This window comes from Danaus plexippus, chromosome Z, assembly GCF_018135715.1.
Source record: "Danaus plexippus chromosome Z, MEX_DaPlex, whole genome shotgun sequence".
In the NCBI taxonomy this organism is placed as follows: Eukaryota; Metazoa; Arthropoda; class Insecta; order Lepidoptera; family Nymphalidae; genus Danaus; species Danaus plexippus.
This window is the reverse complement of record NC_083559.1, coordinates 11,856,826-11,876,887: the sequence shown is the minus strand read 5'-3', so window position 1 is coordinate 11,876,887 and position 20,062 is coordinate 11,856,826. Positions and strand designations below refer to the sequence as shown.

General features: G+C 32.0%; 2 protein-coding genes across 2 annotated transcripts; both read left to right on the top strand.

Moving 5' to 3' along the window:
• Positions 1-616: 616 nt before the first annotated feature.
• Positions 617-12,176, top strand: LOC116777107 (uncharacterized). Its single transcript, XM_032670468.2, has 2 exons — positions 617-800; positions 10,770-12,176. Exons 1-2 carry the CDS (start codon positions 795-797, stop codon positions 11,745-11,747), a joined length of 984 nt encoding a protein of 327 aa, XP_032526359.1. The 5' UTR covers positions 617-794; the 3' UTR covers positions 11,748-12,176.
• A 609-nt stretch (positions 12,177-12,785) lies between these two features.
• On the top strand, positions 12,786-20,048 carry LOC116777636 (phagocyte signaling-impaired protein). The gene is made up of 12 exons (XM_032671299.2): positions 12,786-12,970; positions 13,049-13,273; positions 13,542-13,735; positions 13,814-14,506; positions 14,948-15,158; positions 15,228-15,350; positions 15,703-15,872; positions 16,063-16,253; positions 16,852-16,982; positions 17,173-17,343; positions 18,750-18,964; positions 19,424-20,048. Exons 1-12 carry the CDS (start codon positions 12,904-12,906, stop codon positions 19,778-19,780), a joined length of 2,748 nt encoding a protein of 915 aa, XP_032527190.2. The 5' UTR covers positions 12,786-12,903; the 3' UTR covers positions 19,781-20,048.
• The last annotated feature ends 14 nt before the right edge of the window (positions 20,049-20,062 follow it).

Sequence of the window (20,062 nt, the reverse complement as noted above, 5' to 3'; positions counted from 1 at the left end):
TAATAGGCATGGCACAAGTGTCAAAATTAATATTAGTTGAATAAAAATAGGTTTATAAATAAATTTAAATGGAAGGCTAATTTGCATGAACGAAACAAAATTTTATTTTACTAAAAAGAAATATCTTTTATAGCGGATGTTTCATGGAGCATATTGTTTTCATATATATATAATATGATTCTATTTTGTTGGAATTTTAACTTTAATTTTCGTTATCCAATTATTCGTGACGACAAGGATCCTCGTTTGACAGACATAAAAAATACATCGAGACATAGCCATACTGTGTTCTGGTTTCTACTCTACAGCTGGGCATTTTAAATTCCTCGTTTGCCAATTTGTTAATGTAATTACCAAATAATAAATTTTACAAAGTAAGAAAGTTTCTGTAGCGATTATAATTGCCTATAAAATACCTTAGTACTAGTGTTCTATCTATACTTCTAAATTGGAACAAAGATAAGCTTAGGTACGTAATAATTGGCAAACACAACATCTACACTAAAGACTAATTGTTATTTGATATATTTTGTTATTTAGAGTCATTACCCTATCCTATTTACAGTGGCCTCCAAGTCCATTGTCGCAAAGTTGGTTCAAATGTTTGAGAAAGTTTTAACGCCGCGGTCAGTTGCCGACAGTCCGTCGCGTCAAAAGGACGTGTGTTACAGAGCAATCAAAAGAGAACTGCTTCCGTTTTATTGTGGACGTCAAATAACTAAAGAAAGTTGTGAACATCGGCCATATTTATGGTAATCTCATCCCGCAGAAAAGATCATCGTCACCCGTGAAATATGAATGTAAGTCGGTCGTTATTTTCTTCAGGGTCCCTTTACAGTTGAAACAGAAGTCGTTCAACACGTTTCACATTCCCATTCTATGATACAATTGTTAGGACTTTGTTTGAAAAGAGAAATCGACACCTGGGTACGTGATATTGTTAAAAAAGAGGTGAAATAGTGACTTAACAAATGTCTTAATGCCGAGGCAGAACTGTTGTAAACGATATGAAATTATTAGATATCTGCGACGTCTTAATTAAATAATTAAACGTGACCTGGACTCAAATCGAACCTCATTCTGTAAAATAATATTAAACATGTAGAAGGAAGCGATACAAACACGTTTCACATTTAAATAACTTTAAATATCTGCTTGAATATTTCTCTCAAATAACATTCGAATAAGGAAACATCAATCCCACTATTCAAGTATTGCTTTAGGACTTTTTTTAAAACGTGACAACTATCCTTAGCTTTATAAAAGCAGTTTCAAATATATCAGGAAACAGCGTGTTGCCATGTAAGTAAAAACCATATAACAGTAACAAATGCGTTTTCGCACAAATGTGAAACCATCTAGCGCTTTTAATATTAGCTGTATTAATTTGATGTCACAACAGACGACTGTATGTAAACTCGTTACATATTGTTTCATTACTTATTGTTTCAAAGCATCAATCTTTCCCGCAGCAAGTTATGAAAACAAGACCTCTTTTAAAACATATTGCATATGTGTGTGTGATCAGAAGTTCCATTTATGTTAAAACGACAGTCTTAAAACAAATTTCATAAATCCAGTAAAAAATTAATCCAGAAATAAATTAAGCTTCCAATACAAATAGAAATACGAGATAGTTAAAGCTGATATCGTACTCGATACACTCATTTTGATATGTATGAATTAATGACAGACAGATTCATAAAATATTTGAGCTTTGCGGATATAAAGAACGGAAAGGGAAATATTTTCCTCGATTTAAATTCTTTCATTCGGAAAAAATATATCCAAAGGAAACTCGGAAACGTCGACAAAACATTTGAACCTAATTAGAGAAAAAATCTTTTCCGGCATTTGCGATATTATTTAATAAAATATATAATTGCCAAGTAAAATGCGAATTTGATCCTTTACCGCTTGTACATAAGCGCTAGCTTTGTTATTATATTATATGAATGCTTTCTAATTGCATGCGCAATGTTATCTAAAACATTACCGACTTCGGAAACGCATTGCTTGATTGAAATACTGGTTTAATCTATAAAACACATAGATTATATAAAGACGTGACATTAACTTTTAAAAGGTACATTGAAAGAAAACGAACATTTTATAATGGAGTGTGTTTAACTTTGCTAACAATAAGCCTAGCTTACACAGGTCACAATATTTAATTTATGTGTTTCTAAAGTTGTTTGCATAAAAATATATCATTAAAGTTTATTTTTGTAAATTTAATTAATTTATCCATTGTTAATTTGTTAATGTGTGAACCTGTCCAGTTAGGCGGATGTCCGTATTAATAACTCTATTAAAAAACCGATTATAACTAATTATTTTTTTAAATATTAAAAGTATAGGTAGGTAATGCGGTGTAAATGATTATGCATCGCGAAATTTTTCACATTTACTAGTAATTTACTAAGCGTTGAACATTTTTGATATTAATGAATTTATTCTAAATTAATAAGGAACATGAACAAAACAAAAGATTTCAACCATTTTTATTACAATAAAATAATGATCCCGCACAACTTAGCAACACAAGTATTGTTAATTCTTTATGCCTTCCTAAATTCCAAACAAAAATATAGTGTGTGCGTATTAATATACAATGGTCATAGATCATTTTGACTTTTGTATTTTTTTTTATACTATTAGACATAAACATGTGTATATTGAGGTTCATACCTAATTCATGGCAGACGAAGCTACAGGAATATTGGTGTCGTATTTTGACCCGTATTACAGAACTTTCCTTTTCTCTATAGAAAAACCCGTTTCCTTTCACAAAAGAGAGTTGTTTTCAAAAATACAAGCGCCGAATTGATTAATTATTCGATTACAATTTTATTTATTTATTCAAACATAACTGTTACCCGCAGTATATTAACTCAATTTTTGGCTTTAATATTTTTAATATAATTTCAAAATAGAACAATAATTTTTTGAGGAACTTATCGGACATTAAATACGCATTAAATTAATATAGTGCTTATACTCTGTGGTTGTCTAACAAGCGAGACAGCCGTCATTTGATGATTCATACATTTTTCGGAAATGTTAGCAACATTTGACCTGTCCTATAACGCATTCACATTTAAAACAGGAAGAATATGATATTATCATAGAAATCAAGCTAAATTAGTTTAAAAGGATTTTAACAGCCAATCAATAAAATAAATTATAATGAATTAAATACTTATGTGGGTGATGAAACATTAAAACTGTTTCCGGCGCCATTTTGTTGAATATTTATAAAATTTATAGTGTTGACCACAAACCCATACCTAATTAAATTCAATATTTTCTTTTTTTTTTTTAGGTATCTCGAAAAATCGTTAGTGCTTCTTTAAAAATATAAATAACTATTTGTGTATCACTGTTAATTAATAACAATTTAGTTAATGAAAATAACGTGAATGATGAAAAAACTTACCTAATGAGTCTATGACTAATAGATATTAGGTACCTATCAATAAAATCGTATAACTTTAAAGTGGATTTTTTGCGGTTATTAAATTTATTTACGTGTGTTTATTACAATGTATTCATACAAAATACAGGTAAGTTTTTTATTTGGATATGTCTTTCGATACAAATTTTAGGGAATAGACAAACTGAGACTTGTCATTCAGTCCGAGTTTGGTAGTTGTCATATTTGATTTTTACAAAGCCTTATCTCATTAAAACCTCAATATAACTTGTTTACTTGGCTGAAAATCTGGCTGAAAGACTACATGAAGTTGAATTCTGTAACCTCAAAATAATATAGAATTCAAAAAAAAATCTATACGCACGTTCGAGGGTTGCTATAATAAAATAAAATGTATTAGAACCACAGTAGTATTAAATAAAAAAAACTAGTTATAACAGAAGTAAAATAAATAATAATCTATTATTTAATTTAATAACTAAATTGAAACTCACAAATTAAATAACATATTACGAATCAATCCAATACGTAACAATATAATGTGTGCTTCAAGTTAAAAATTATTAAATTAATCACGCCCTCGTTTCTACTCGCATGCTATGTTCTCCTTTAATAAGCTTAGATTGTTTGAACAAGGATAAACTTTAAATACCTAAAAAACTGATTTTTATTCACAAATAACATTAGAAAAATACGACAGTACTTACAATTGACATTTACAGAATTCCAGCGGAAAGTAGTAGCATTGGTGAAAATTTTACTATATTTTATTTTTAAATTTCTCAAGCCTTAAGCCTTTAAGATACAATCGCGAATTCTTCGTGTTTATACTTTGATTTTGGATTAAATGGTAAATCTATCTTAAATAAATACAGTGACTCATACCTTCTGATGAACTAAACAAAAATCGCCTGTGAATCATGACATGCCATATGTATTTGCGGTATACGTGAACCCAATAAACTTTATCTAAAACTATAGTACAAATAAAATTTCTTTATATTAATCACCCAACAAAAATGATAGGTGTAGAAAAAACGTTAAAAATAAAAAATAAAATTAGCAAACATTCTTACGTAGTTATAAAAAAAAAAATACATCCATAGACGAGCATTGAAACACCTCGTACTAATACTCAAAATATATACAAAACCAACGAAACATAAACGCTATGAATCATATGTTTTAAATTCAGTTTGTGTTATTAACGTACCATAATAAGAGACAGAATTTCCTTTATAATATATGACTATTGGTATTTGATAGTCCATTGAACGCAAATTCGCGGTTTGTTAACGATATCCCGTCACAGCGCTCGCAGACTAGTTATTGACAGTGTTGCATTATATAAACCACCGCATTGTTCAATCACACGGAAACTCTATAATATAAGATGATATTACTTTTTCCTTGAAATATTCATAGAAGCAGTTAAATGGTAACGAAATGAAAACAAAAAAAAATACAATCAATATTTTACAAATCAAAAGTATTGCATTTCCATCTCAATAATAACTTGTTTCGAATATCTTACGTTCAATTTCAGGATACGATATAAATTTTAGAAATTACATAACGATAATCAGATCTAAGTCGTACGTAACAAGGGTGAATATCGAAAGTCAACTAACAAGTAAAAGTATTTGAGGAAGTGTCAGGCATACACAATACTAAGGCCTATGCGTTTTATATAAAGTTACAAATTAATTGGCTACGTTTGGTACTTGAGGCATGACTAGTTATATTTTTTGTGTTAAATAAGTCAAGAGCATGTCACGGTTTGATTCTACTGTAAATTTACTTCGCTGTTTATTGTTTCACGTAATATCTGAAAATGTTGGGTTAATTTTTACCCTTCTGTAGTAATTCCCATAGATTGTCTAATTACGTTTTTACGGTCATCCTTTTTGTGTCATATTATTTACATCTAACATTAAATGTATTTCAGTTATAGTAAATTTATTCTATTTTTTTCTAGAAATCTCCTTAATCTTCGAACCAATTTAAAAATCTAAAAACAGAATGGAGTGTTACAATGGCGACTTGACTTTCCTAAAATGACTTTTACACGGAAACATTTCCGCGCTATTATCCGTGGTTATTGTGATTATATGTAAAAAAAATCCCATGGAAGCACTCTATCTAAATTGCATTAAAATAGAGTTGAACGTAAGATTTTTCTCATGAATACATAATAGTATACGTAACGAGAACTTGGATTGCAGTTTGCTTTCTAATAATTACGACTTTAAATAAGTATTCACATTTTCCGTTCTCATGAATTTTCAACAAATGTACGGATATGTAATTTTTATTTGTAAAATTGTTAAAAGAAATTACATTAGTAAATTATTATCTACCGCGCTCAAATAACTTTTGCGCTTTTAAATCTTTGACTTTAAAATCTTTTAAATATTTAACTTTTGCCAAGATGGCCGTAGCATGAAGCGAAAATAAATGTATATATATAATTTTAGTCGTAAGTTCAATGTTTTCTATATAAACACTGTTATTATTGCCTCAGTGCTCGATAGCTTAACAGCTATGTTTCTCTTTGTGAAATGGTTTTTCATTTTCTTTTAACATAACTAACTATCTTTTTGTACCTGATAAACTTTTATATCTTTTCTCTATTAAATATATTCATAGTAATAACTAGGCATTTTATACTAAACTTTTTATATTTAAATATATTTTTAATGAATGCAGCAATGGTAGTTATTACATAAGTATTCCTTAATATTATCTGGAATTTCTAAAATAAAAGCATCCGTATTACTTTCAGTCGGTGATATAATATCTATCTAAAATTTTAAATATTTTTTTAAAACACGCGATGTAATTTAGAAATATAAAACCAATTAAGCGCGCTGCCACTTTCACTAGAAACTTTCCTAATATAAAAAAAAAATAGAAATAAATCGACACACAAAAGTACTTTTTTTTATAACTTTTTAAGTTTAACTATACTCTAAAGAGTTTGAATGGCAATTGACTGACAAATTTGAACAGAGAGCAAAGTCTTAAGAACCTAAAATAGAACATGTAATTTTGAGACTGAAAACATTTAGCTGAAAATGGAAAATATGCCAACAATAAATTTGTATACTAAGAAAATCTTGATTTAACAAACATGACAATGGAAATATCAAATATTTAAGAGATACACTATATTTTACTCGTCAATCGACATTGACCTTATATTTTAAATGTTAAAAAGCCAAGCAACTAAACTAAACGTCCATCCACGCATCCTGGTCTTTAAAAAAAAAAACAAATTAGGAATTTTATATTTACATATTTTTAATATCTTAATTAGGTCGCGTCGTAAACAACCTGTTTTGGTAAATCATCCTTCTAAATGTTAAACTATGCATGGTTTATGAAAACTCGTCTTTTGCGACTCATTACTACAAGTCTACAATAATAACAAAATTCCATTCAAATGTCAAAATATAGACTAAGACGTCACAGATATACAATACATTATGACTGGATTAAAACTAAAGGTAGCATAATATGAATAATGGTTTTAACACCACCAATAGTTAATACAAATCAGTTTAATAAACTAATGACCTACACGTAAGTTCTCATTGTATGTGCAATTTCGCTTTCTTTTATTGCCGCAATGAAAGTGTCACTTTGACGCATACTAATCACAGTATACACAGTGTCAACAACTCCGAGGAATCGTTCTGAATTTACGCAATGGACTTTTCAGAGGCCATTAACTATAATGGTAATTAGCAAATTATATTATGATCATCACAGAACCACCAATTTATTGTCTACGTAGATTTGCGGTACATTTTATTGTCAATAATTTTAAACAAAGTCGTCCGTATTTCGGAAAACAGAATTGAATGAAGTCTTTCTTCAGGTAGCGTCTTTCTTATCCGTCAACCATAAATAATTCGAATATTAAATAATAAACCTGAATATTACTGCCTGTTTATATATTCAAACCAGTTTTATTTTATCACGAGTAGCATAAAATAATCAAAATAAAGTTTTTCAAAAGCCGTATTAAGCACGCCCAGCACGTATTGCGCTGTGTTGCCGTATACAAAACGTACAACTGTTTAAAGTGTGGTAACACAGGAGCGAATGGAACTACAGCTTATATTTTAACATTCAAACGAATTGCTGTTATTTATTGTGTAGCTGTTTACACAATGAAAGAATTTTGTAACAATCATTTTACATAATAATATCATCTGAATTCAAATAGTTTTTAGGCATTATTAAGATAGCACGTACTGAAATACCTTTAAGACTTAAGGAGTAATATAATCTGACCCTGACATGTCTGTTTCCATCTGAGATAGTCTTAGTGAAGATAAGCTTAAATTTATCTTATCTATTATGGACTTTTTTAATTTTTAAAATAAAATATATACCTATAACAGTATAACGAGATACTCTTCTAAATGTTTTGCTATCATATTTTGGGAAATACTCTTTAGAATTAAATTACGATCAAAATTGATGATTCAATAAAATAACGATCTTATATTTGTTCCATTGTTAAATCCTTTTTATAAGTGTCAATAAAATACAGAGCTATTTAATATGTAGAGCGTGTGGAGTTCCGGAGCACCTTGAAAGCGGTTTCCTACTTCCCTTGTATTGATTACAATACTGATAGACATTACTGAAATATTGACAAATTGGATTGAACATTTAGATTTTATTAAGTATCTAACTTTGATTATTATATTGACTAGTTTAAATTATTTAACTGATTTGATCTAAGTTACACGTAAATATCAGTCTTTAAGGAATGCAACAGTTTGTAATACTTCGAAATAGAAATCATGACTAGAATCTTCAGATATTAAGTAGGAACTCTAAAAAGGTTTTAGGTAAAATTTTGAGGAACTATTTTAATTAAGAACCCTCCAAATTAATACTATATTTAAGGATCTATTTTGTCAATTCGTTTTGATTTTAATGGTTTATATGTCTATTCTTTATTTCGCGAATAATAGACCTATAATATGATTTCAATAACATGCATGACATACGAAAAACCTTCATCTCGCTAACAAAATACTCGACGACTATAAAAGACCATAAAAAGTTATTTTATATTTATAAGGTTACTTACATAACTTTTATATTAATAATATCATCGAACGACTAAATACTTATTACATTTACATGCCATTTCTAATAATAATCTTGTAACAATTCGTAAAGAAAAAGTATAACATGAGTATTATCAGTAATGACCTTATAAGTGAGTTCATATTATGATCTTGTACGTGCCCAGAGAAAGTTCGGCGTGCTTGACAACAATTACATTCCTTGTAGCGTTTTTGCTACATTCATTATACATTTTTTTTTTATATATAAACACATGACATTACAGTTAATTTCGTTTTATTGTAATGGGATATGTAGTTATTAAGTTTCCCTTATATCTAATTTATTAAACTTTTCATTTATTCCATTATTCAAATTGTAATATTTAAAATGTTTGTGTATAAATTAATTCGAACACATGCATTTTTATCACGATGTTGGTTTCCTTAATTATACGATTAACCCAAATGTTGCATGCATATAAAAAACACGCTTTCCACATCAAATCAATCTTGGAAACAATGCGAAAATCTTTAGATTTAGAAACAGTTATAAAAACGTTATCACGGTACAATAGTATGTGATCAGTTCCCACGGCATTGGCTTCATTTCACTGTATGCGATCTTCATCTTCACTACTTCTTATATAGAAAGGTTTTTAATCAAATAATTTTTTTTACTGCTTTGGTAAAAAAAAAAACATTTTCGCTCTATTGCGCTGATTGTCGTCGTTTTACATTAATATGGCATTTATCTGAATTTATGTGAAGCAAGATTATTGTAAGCGTTACTTTTTTTTCATATAAAATTATTTCCAAATTCAATTCTTCATGGACTCTCTTTAGAATATTGTGCCAAACTCACTCAGTACATCGACTCAATGTGCTCTTTAAAATCTTCAAGTACCTAACTTGTAACCGTCACTTTGACACCAATGTCACCGGACTAAGAACTACTTAGAGCTTTATAACTTATTCCACAACTCTCTCTGTATGGGTGAAATGACCAATAACAAAACGAATTCTTTGAGAGAAAGCCTTCAGAATTGTCTTGACAAAGAAAACGAACTAATTACTAATTAACACAAGTTAAAGTAAAGTTTTAAAACTAAGATGTTCATGATACTCCATACTTCTGTACACCTAATTATAAAAAAGACGATATTATTTTTATTTCACAATATTATAAGGGTTGAAGTAAATATAAAACACAATTTAGTCATTTCTTAATCGTCATACATTCATCATATAGGTACAAAAAACATTTCTTAACTTAAATGAAACTTCTAAAATGTTAGTTGTAATAAGTCATGTAGGGAAATGCCTTTACGCATAAAAACCTATAACATACTAACATTTCAAAGATTCTTATGCTTAGTCCAAGTTGGTATCGTCACGCTGCGTACGGAGCGTTAACAGATTTTCCTTCTTTTCACGTTACTGGTATTAACATAGGTTATTGAGTGAAAAGCGGACAAATCATCGTTTGTAGTCTAACGATGGCAACTTGAACTAGCCCTGTTGTTAATAAGTTACATGCAAGTGAGATCATTAACTCATTCAGCACTTAAAAAATAAGTTATTTCCTCGGCAATTGAAATGAAATCAAAAGTGTATTGGATGAAGTGAAAGCAAGCTTATTTGAAGTAGGTCTCATGATGTAACATTACTTAATGAATCGTAAAAGTAAGCCGTTAAATCAAATTAACAATTCTCTAAAGTAATCTTTATTAAGTCACACCGTTAAATCTTTAAGTACGCATTATTTCCCTTCAACCACCGTTCTTCCGTAAGTCAACATTAGTAGAAGAAATTTAAAAATTTATACTATATTGAAATTTAAAATCATATTATTTTAATATATTCAAGTTATCAAATTCCTCCAGATGTTTTATGTCCATATTATACCAAACGAATATAAATTTATCTTCTGACACGTAACCCAGATGACTACAACCTTCTTAAAGATCTGAATAACATCATTTGGATGGATGGATGTATAAATTTTCATTTATACACGTAAATCTTAAAAGATTTATTTTTGATGTGATAGAGATCGTATTCTAAACCTGAAATCACGTTGCGAAAATATGTTAATATAAACTGCAATATGGTCATTTCGTTACTAGCAAAATTCAAGGTCCAATGAATTAACACATTAAATTCAAAAAAAAAACTAATAAAGAAAATAATTACATACACATGATTTTAACGATACTAACTTTAAAAAATATCTGTTCCAGATATTATGGTATGGCCTCGCAATCCTGGTTTTACTTGAAAAAGGCGTATACGGACATGGAAGGCTGATAGAACCACCGTCACGGGCGTCAGCGTGGCGCTATGGGTTTGACACTCCACACAACTACAACGACCACGAGTTATATTGTGGTGGTTTCACAAGACAATGGAACAAGAATGGAGGCAAATGTGGTGTATGTGGGGATGCCTGGGACTCGCCTAAGCCTCGGGCCCACGAGCTCGGCGGCAGATTTGGGCAAGGCGTGATAGTGAGAAAATACGCACCAAAAGATGTAATCGTCATCAAAGTCGAACTTACAGCTAGCCACAACGGTTTCTTTGAATTCAGAGTATGCGACAAACTCAAAGACACTGATCAGGAATGCATGGACAAACACGTCCTGAACTTGGAAGGAAAGAGTGACACCAGATACTATCCTCGTGAAGGTAACAAGATTTATGAAATGAAATATCAGCTTCCGGAGGGTCTGGAATGTACTCATTGCGTACTACAGTGGAAGTATATTGCTGGTAATAACTGGGGAACGTGTGCAAATGGTACTGGGGCTGTTGGTTGTGGACCGCAGGAAGAGTTTCGAGCGTGCGCCGATATAGCCATAGGTGATCGCTTTACCACCACCACCAGGAGGCCGAGACCGACATATGTCCCACCGAACAGGACTCCGAAGGTCCCGACTCCTGAACAATCAGAATCTTCTGGAAGCGCTTGGTTCGGAGTTATTATCGCAATCATCACACTGTTCATCGCTATTGCGGTATTGGCCGGAATATACTTGTACTATTACAGAGGTGGCATGAGGATCAAGAACCTTTTGAAATCCAAAGGGGCTCCTCCAGCGCCTGTTCCACCTCCGAGACATAAAAGATCTTCTCTGTCTAGAGAAAACCCACCAGAAATCTCATCCCCGAAAGGAATCTCCGAGTCCGGATTCGAAACAGTAGACTTAAGGTCAAAATAATGAAATACTTCGATATTGTAACTGACACTGCCCTTTTTAGTCTTAGGTACTTGGATGTACATTTGTGTGTGATTGTTGAAAATATTGAGACAGCGACGAAAATATATATTTTATGTATTTCAAAATATTTCTTTCGTAAAAAGGAAATATAAGTCGGCAGCGGAAACGAAAATGATTTTGCGAAAGAAAACTCTGTTGACTATTATTAAGAAAAACGCAGATTATGAAGAAAATGTAAATAAAAACATTAAAATTCCAATTTTTGTTCTGTATTAAAGTTATGTTAACGATTTTGAAAGTATAGATTGGCTAAATAATTTGTCTTTCAAACAGAACTTATTTAGATTAGTCACCAGTGTATACATAAAAATAAAATAATAATATGTATGAAGCTGTCCATCGAAACGACCATTGTAAATTATAATTTATAATTAAATTATTATATAAATTTACTTTTTTTTTTATTTCATATCGATATATATTATGAAACAAACCTATTTCCTTGTCCCTTTTATAAAAATCCGATAACTATTATTAAATATGAATGAAATTCTTCTGAATCAAACCCCTTTTAAAGGAAAACTGAAAACTTTAATATCTATACTAAAATATTGTCCTCGCATATTGGAACTCATAAACACTTTTTTTTATAATTGCTTATCTTATCAATTGGTGATATAATCTTTTGCAATACTTCTGATTTTATTATTTATTGACCGTTACACGCTCGCTTCGCATGGCGTTGAATAACGAAATTCAAAATTTTAATTGTTAGCACCAACCCCTAAATCATTATTGGGATGAGTTATTATAAATTTTGATATAAGCATTAAATTCTATTCAATTAATTTTTTAATTAAGGTTTTCATGGTGATGAAAACTGACTTTACAGTTTTTTTTCTTATATAACTAAATTATTATAAAATATATTTTATATGAAACAGCATGAACAAATTTTAATAAAATTAAATTTTTCTTAAGTCCTTTTACTGGGTAACACTGTTATTGCAATGTCGTAGTGATAAATCCTGAGTGACAATTTGCTATCGGCAACCATAGACAATCTCAAAACAAACGTGCTGACTGCTGAGAAAAAATTCTGTAACGACTGGAAGGACCGTATATTTCTCGAAAAAAATATTTTTATAAATGAAAAATGGCGGTACGGCCTCAGAACACGCATGACGGTGGTATTGTGGAGCGTAGATTACGTCCGATTTATGGTAAACTGTATTAATAACCTCTGCATATTTTATTTTTTTATTTGGTGTCTTGCATACTTCTTTTGGATTTTCTTACAGACTGGTTGGATAATGGAAACAATAAAAAGGCATTTCAAGAAGCGGAAAAAGTTCTTAAGAAAAGTCCTAGTCTACAAGCGGCTCGAGCGCTGAAAGCTTTAGCTTTATTTAGGTTAGGTAAAGGAGTGGAAGCCCAATCCGTTCTGGAAACCCTAGCCCAAGAAAAGCCTTGTGATGATACTACTCTACAAGCAATGACTATTTCCTATCGGGAATCTCAACAATGTGAGTAATTTTTAATACAGTGTCTGTTCTAAATTTCTTAAAAATTTAATAAGCATATTATTTATTAATTGAGATTTTTCCCAGTATTAACTCAATGGACCCAGATTATTAAAAATAATACTATTGTTTTTTTTTTTGGAAACTTATACATATTTTCAACATTAGTATATACTTGTAGTAGTTTAAAAAGGGTTCACAATGCATTATTCACATGCCAATAATATTTAAAACAATAATTCACTCAAATTATTTCTAATTATTTATATAGTTCACAAAGTTTGTGCCTTATACGAAGCTGCAGTTAAAGTGGAACCCACAAGTGAGGAGTTATATTCTCATTTGTTTATGTCTTATGTGAGGGTGGGAGACTTTCGATCCCAACAGAGGGTAGCCATGGCCTTGTATAAATTTGCGCCTAAAAATCCATACTACTTCTGGGCCGTCATGAGCATTCTTCTACAGGTGAGAACGTTTCTTTCTTATATTAACAATGACATTTTAAGTTTGGTCCCAAATACTACAAACCAATTTCAAATATAGGCGAAAACTACTGATGATCCCACAAAAAAGGGGATCCTTCTGACTCTAGCTCAAAGAATGGTTGACAATTTTATATCTGAGAACAAAATGGAAGCCGAACAAGAAGCTCGCTTGTATGTCATGATACTTGAACTACAGGAAAAGTGGACTGACATCCTTAGATTTATTGAAGGGCCATTGTACTCTCAGCTTGTACCTGGATCAACTGCACAAGCTAGTATACCATATCTAAAGAAACTCAGTGACTGGAGACGGTTAAACTTAGTATGCAAAGAGCTACTCTTTGATAATCAAGATCGTTGGGACTATTACCTGCCTTACTTAGACTCAGTCTTTAAATTGATGGATAATACCGATTCTGACAATGATAACTCAGTGGATGACACAGCTGAGAAATGTCACGAGTTTATTTGTCAACTGGTTGAGAGTATGACATCTGGCAGGACGCTCAGAGGGCCGTATTTAGCAAGATTAGAACTATGGAAGAGGTTATCAGTACACGGGGATCCAACTACCCTACTCGGCAGTGGTGTAGCGTTATGTATTCAATATTTAAGGGTTTTCGCCAATAAACCCTGTGCTGTACCCGATCTAAAACCATACTTAGCAATCATACCTCAGAAAGAAAGGGAAGAACATTGCAGAGACTTTTTGACGTGTCTAGGTTTTGATGAGAACAGTGAACCAGAGTCAGTAAGTACACATGATAGATATTTTATATTTGCATAAACAAATCTCTTATATAAACTCCTTTTTTATAAATAATGAGTCCTCAAGTGCAGAACACTCTCCCGCATTCATTGCGTTGTATCCATTTATATTCTCTATTGAATATAGTGTTATTTAAAGAGTAACTAAAAATAAATAATACTTAAACTAATGTTTTATTCTGATGTAGCTATTTTCTGGATTAGTTACACCAGAAAAACATATGAAATGACAGTGTTGTATAAAGACACTTTTCAATTCTTGCTCTAGAAAAATATATACATAGGCATTTCTTATAGAACAGGTCTTTGCAAACTCAATACTTGATATTGTAAATTTTTTTTTTAAAATTGGTACCATTAATATATAAACTCTTTTGTGTTCTATCCTTATTAGATATTTTTGTTAATGTCTTAAAATTTCCAGCCGGATGACATACAACGTCACATATCCTGTCTCTGCGCGTGGCAGCTGACATCGCCGGTTCGTACCGGCGAGGATTACCTCAACATAGCTTCGCTACTGCGCTACCAGTACTTAAGGTGTGCTAACAAAAAACTTATAACTGCTACATTGACTGAATTCTGCGCTGCTGACGGCTATGGAACGTTGGCTGCACATTTCTATTTCTATGCTGGTATGTAAAAATATATTTATTCTTTAACTAACTTATAAGCACTTTTTATATATTTGACTTTTGTTTCAGCCGTCAAGCAACAGAGTGCGACTCCCATATTAGAGGCTCTCAGTTTGTTGGAGCTCGTCTTGCATAACTCACCATCCAATTTCCACGCTAAATTACTTTTAATCACCCTGTATCATGTTTTAGGTAATATTATTACAATAATTAAATTATTATACACTAATGCAACACAATTCCTCAATTAATATTTGATTTTCAAGAATATTTTTTTTATATTCACAATTAAGTTAACATTAATCTAATAATAAATTTTTAATCAGTGGAATCTTTTTTCTGTAAGTTGATCTTAGTGCTCTAATTCCCATAAAATCAGCTGTCTTCAAATAAATTCTTTTAAAAATCCTCCAATCTTAGAGATGAGACAACATATGTATATTTGTAATAAACGTAAATTCTATATAGGCAATGGAAATGTATATAATTTTAATTTTCTTATTACATATGATTCTGATTGGGGGTATTTAATGTATGTTTGTAGGTAACGGCCCCGCGGCGGATTCTGTTTACCGCCGCCTGGAAGCGAAGCATGTCCAGCTGTTGTCGTTGGGCTGGATCCACGCGGCGCGACTCGCCCCCGGCCTCGCACACACCAGGGCTCTCCGTCTGCTGGCTGACACGCACGCATTCCATAAACACCATGGAAAAGACGTGAGTTATTAATCTATTACATCATACAACCAGCTTAATATGATACGAGAGCTCTTTAACTATAGTCAACCGACTTGGTTCTGGAAGAAGACATAATTATTTATTTTCTTATTTCTTCCTCTTTTGATGTTTTTAGATCATGTATGAAAATGTTCAGATAATTTAAACAGTTTTTTTTTCAATATTCCAGTGCATGGAACACTTGACGTACGCATATAAGTATGGAACGTTCGAGAAGTTGCTGGAGCTCCGCGAGTGGGGCGCTCGTCTGGAGGCTTGCGCGTGGTGTTCTCTCGCCGGGCGGGAGAGGGCGCTGCTGCCTCTACTGGCTGGACCCACCGCGCCCATGCATGCACCGCATCCCCTCCCAGACCCACTCACGTATGTACACCTGCATATATAATATAAAAGCATATGCTTGGCAATAGCGATGTAAATATATAACAGTATATATGTTAATAAGCTTAAACGCTATTAACGTTTATAAACACGCGTGCAGACAGCAGCTATGTTCTTAGCAACAGCGATGTGAAGCTAATATCATACATGTTTAAATTAGTTTAATTGTTATCAATGTTTGCAGATTGTTCATATTTTTACAAGTTGTATGCGATGACATTTTTTTTTTTTTTCAAAGTGTAAATAATAGAAGCTCGCTCTTTTCGGTCACCCGCATCAACTATTTATCTCGTTAGATTAGTTCTGAAACATTTTCTAAATCTCATTTAACAAGCGAGCCTCTAGCAAATTCTTTCAAACGAGTCCACGTTCCGTTATTAAATATACCCTCGAGAGACATTTAGTGCAACTTGCGCCTGTGTTATATATAAAATCTATTTTATTACCTTAGGCGACAATAAGTAACGTCACTGCTATGTGATTTGGGCATGATATTTTCTCAGCTACTTTTTTTTATATAAATTAACTATTATTATTTCGTATGAAAGATAAAGCAGTCTTTTAAATTGTAATTTTACAGCGACAATCGAGATCTCAACGCCATAGTCAGCTGGGAACAGCCGCAGTACAATGACCCCGGAATGAAGGAGAGAAGCTTCGACCACGACGTCGCTTACTTGAGACTCAAGGACGGGATAGTGTCCTGTATAGGTATGTCACAACGAAATATTATAATATCTCAGCATAATGCGAAATTTGTAACGAACTAAAATAAAATTCTATTTTTAAATATTCCACAGTTTTTTTTTTTTTTTGTTGGCCAAGTAGTTTTCTACTTAGGGACAGACATTAATTTATATTAAATTAATATTTTAATATTACAATTTTAATCCGTCAACAGCACTGTGTATCGAGTGCGCTGACAATAGAAGCCTTGATGAGAAAAAAGTGCAGCTCGATGAAATGCAAACGTGTATAGAGGCGTTCAGTAGCGCAATGGAGAAATGTAAGGAGAAGTACAGCGGGAAACAGAGACTGTGCTTGTCGGCGCCGTTCCCGTCGAGAATTATAGGTGAACTATCAAAAAACATTATATATATAGCGATAATTAATATATATATATATATAGTTCATTTCAATAGAATTTGGCAATCTTGTAAACAAAGCGATTGACCACGATTGCTCCATTCTTACGTACACTTGAATGTCAGTCCTGATAATAATTACATCTCAATGAACCCACCAATGTTTTTAACAATTTTTTCATGATCAAAAAACTGTGTGTATATGTTTATTTTATAAAATTATTTTGAACACGAAAATTTATTGCGTCTGTCAAATTGACACGATCATGTTTTACTCGTCAAAGTCTATTTGTCTTTGGAAAGTGAGTGTTTTACGTGATAAATATATAATTAACTAGTTTTTGTCCGAGACTTCGTCTGCGTTACTTTCAAAATTAGAAACGTTTAGCTGACCGGTCGAACTCTGTTCCTCCTTAAAGGCAGTAAATAACAAGATTTTTTATTTTATATTATTTTCGATCGCATGAAAAGTATCTTATGTCCTTTTTCTGATTCTAAGCTATCTCTCCACCAATATTCAGTATATCCCGTAAACCCGTTCTTGAGCTATAAATAGTGTACTCGTAACTAACGCGACTTTCTTTTGTTATAAAGATATTTATAATCATTATTATTTGATCTTTAACCAACTCACAAATATTAAAAAGATCTGATTATACCAAACTCTATAGTTTATTCAACAGGCTGTGATGCAAATGAGCTAAAACTGAGCAGTAAAATTGCATATTTTTTTTCTGGTATTTACCAGGCGGAACTAAATATAGATACCGCTAAATAGTAAACCCTTTTGTGACGACGCGAGTATTGACCGCTTTCCAAGAGTACCTTACATCCCACCAGCAAATACTTGGCAGTTCCAACTGCCTCCCCACAGTCAGCAAGTTTTTTCGTTTCTTTTCCCCTTCTTACTAAATTACTCTGATCTGGGAGAGTCAGTCGGAAGGCATTGAGATAAGATTTTTAGTAATGCTGGCGACCAATCATTAGTTAGAGTGCGCCATTTTAGTGCTACTGGGAAGCAAAAATCTGCTATTTGTGACCACTCATTCTGCATTTCTAAACACATTAAATACTTTAATATAACAATTAAGATTAAAGTATCTTTCACATCACCAGGGGCATAGACGAGTCTCTGTCAATATCAGCTGATCACGTTTGTTTATAAGATTGTTAAATTCTATTGAAATGGACTATACATATTATATGTACGTATATAAATATATAAAAAATTAAAAGTGATATATATAGATGTTTAACTGAAATGATTTTGAAAGATTATTTCTGTCTTTTAATACGTATTTGTGCAAGAGAATTTTTGAATTGTGATTTAAATTATATACTATTGAAGGAGGTTTTATTTATAAAACTTAATTACTTTTTAATTGTCCGTCAGCGTTCGTGAACTCTCCAGTACCGTACCGGGAGCTGTACGTCCTCATGGTGAGTGTGGTCCGCTCGGTGTGTGCGGGTGACGGGCTCGCGAGTCGTGACCGAGGCACCGCCCTCCGTCCACTGCTTGCCGCCTCCAGGGAACACCTCGCGGCCGCGGTACACACCGACCTGTGGGCCCAGAGGGACACCTTGGAGTTCTTCTCCAACTATCTGGAGGTAAAAACACCTAATAATATAATGCTTTATAATAACAGAACAAGTAACAGTCGGAGAACAATGGCTTATAATGCGATAGCTGCTACATATAATAAATTCAAACATCAATGTTCAATACTTTAAGAAATAAAGATACATTGTTCACCTCTGATTACTTTTTAAGTGCATTTGTATTATTATTAATTATCGTCATAGTAATTTTCAAAGTTAAACGTCCCTACATAGTGTTACATCTCTGTTAAAGTTATGTATACTATCATTTCTTCACCTTCATCCATAACAAAGTATAAAATATTCAGTTACTCATTTATGAATACTTCAATAATTTTGATATAGAAAAGAAAATTACTTGATCCATATATATATATATATATAATATCTCTAAGAAATAGTTTAATATTTATATTTAAACATAAAATGATATTTATAATAACCATACCAAAACGTGTTATATTTTAGTTCGTCGGTGTGATAACGTTCCTCCTGGGCGTCTGTAACGAGGTGACCGCTCAAAACAACAAGAAGAAATCAAAGAGAAAAACAAATCAATCGCCGGATCAGATACTGACGAATCAGATGCTGAGCGTCCTCAACGACGACGTCCAGGACATAGTCTCCTTCCTCGAGGAAATCTTCGACAACTGGCCGAGCTTCGACTACAACAACTCGCTAGAAGAACAGATGACAAAGCTAGACATAAACGATAAATACCAATGTCCCGTCAAACAGAAGCTAAAGGACGGCATCCAAGAAATAGTAGCAGACGTTAAAACCATGTTGAAGAAGAAATCTAAATATTTAAAATCCCTACAATAACATATTTGAGGTGCGACGTAATTGTTTCCGACATATCTTGTAAATAGCCGTCTCGCTACACTGTTTCCATTACAGTATAATGTGATAACGGAAACCGACAAGTACATACGCTTTACATACGAGCTGTTACGTTTGTTCTCTCGTTTAATAATGGATGCAGTTTTGAATTTTGATTTAAATAAAACTTATTTATGTACATTTATAAATAGTGTTTATTAAACTATAAGTACTTATACAACTTAAATAAATACGGAACGTTTATAATTTATTTAGTAGTTTCAT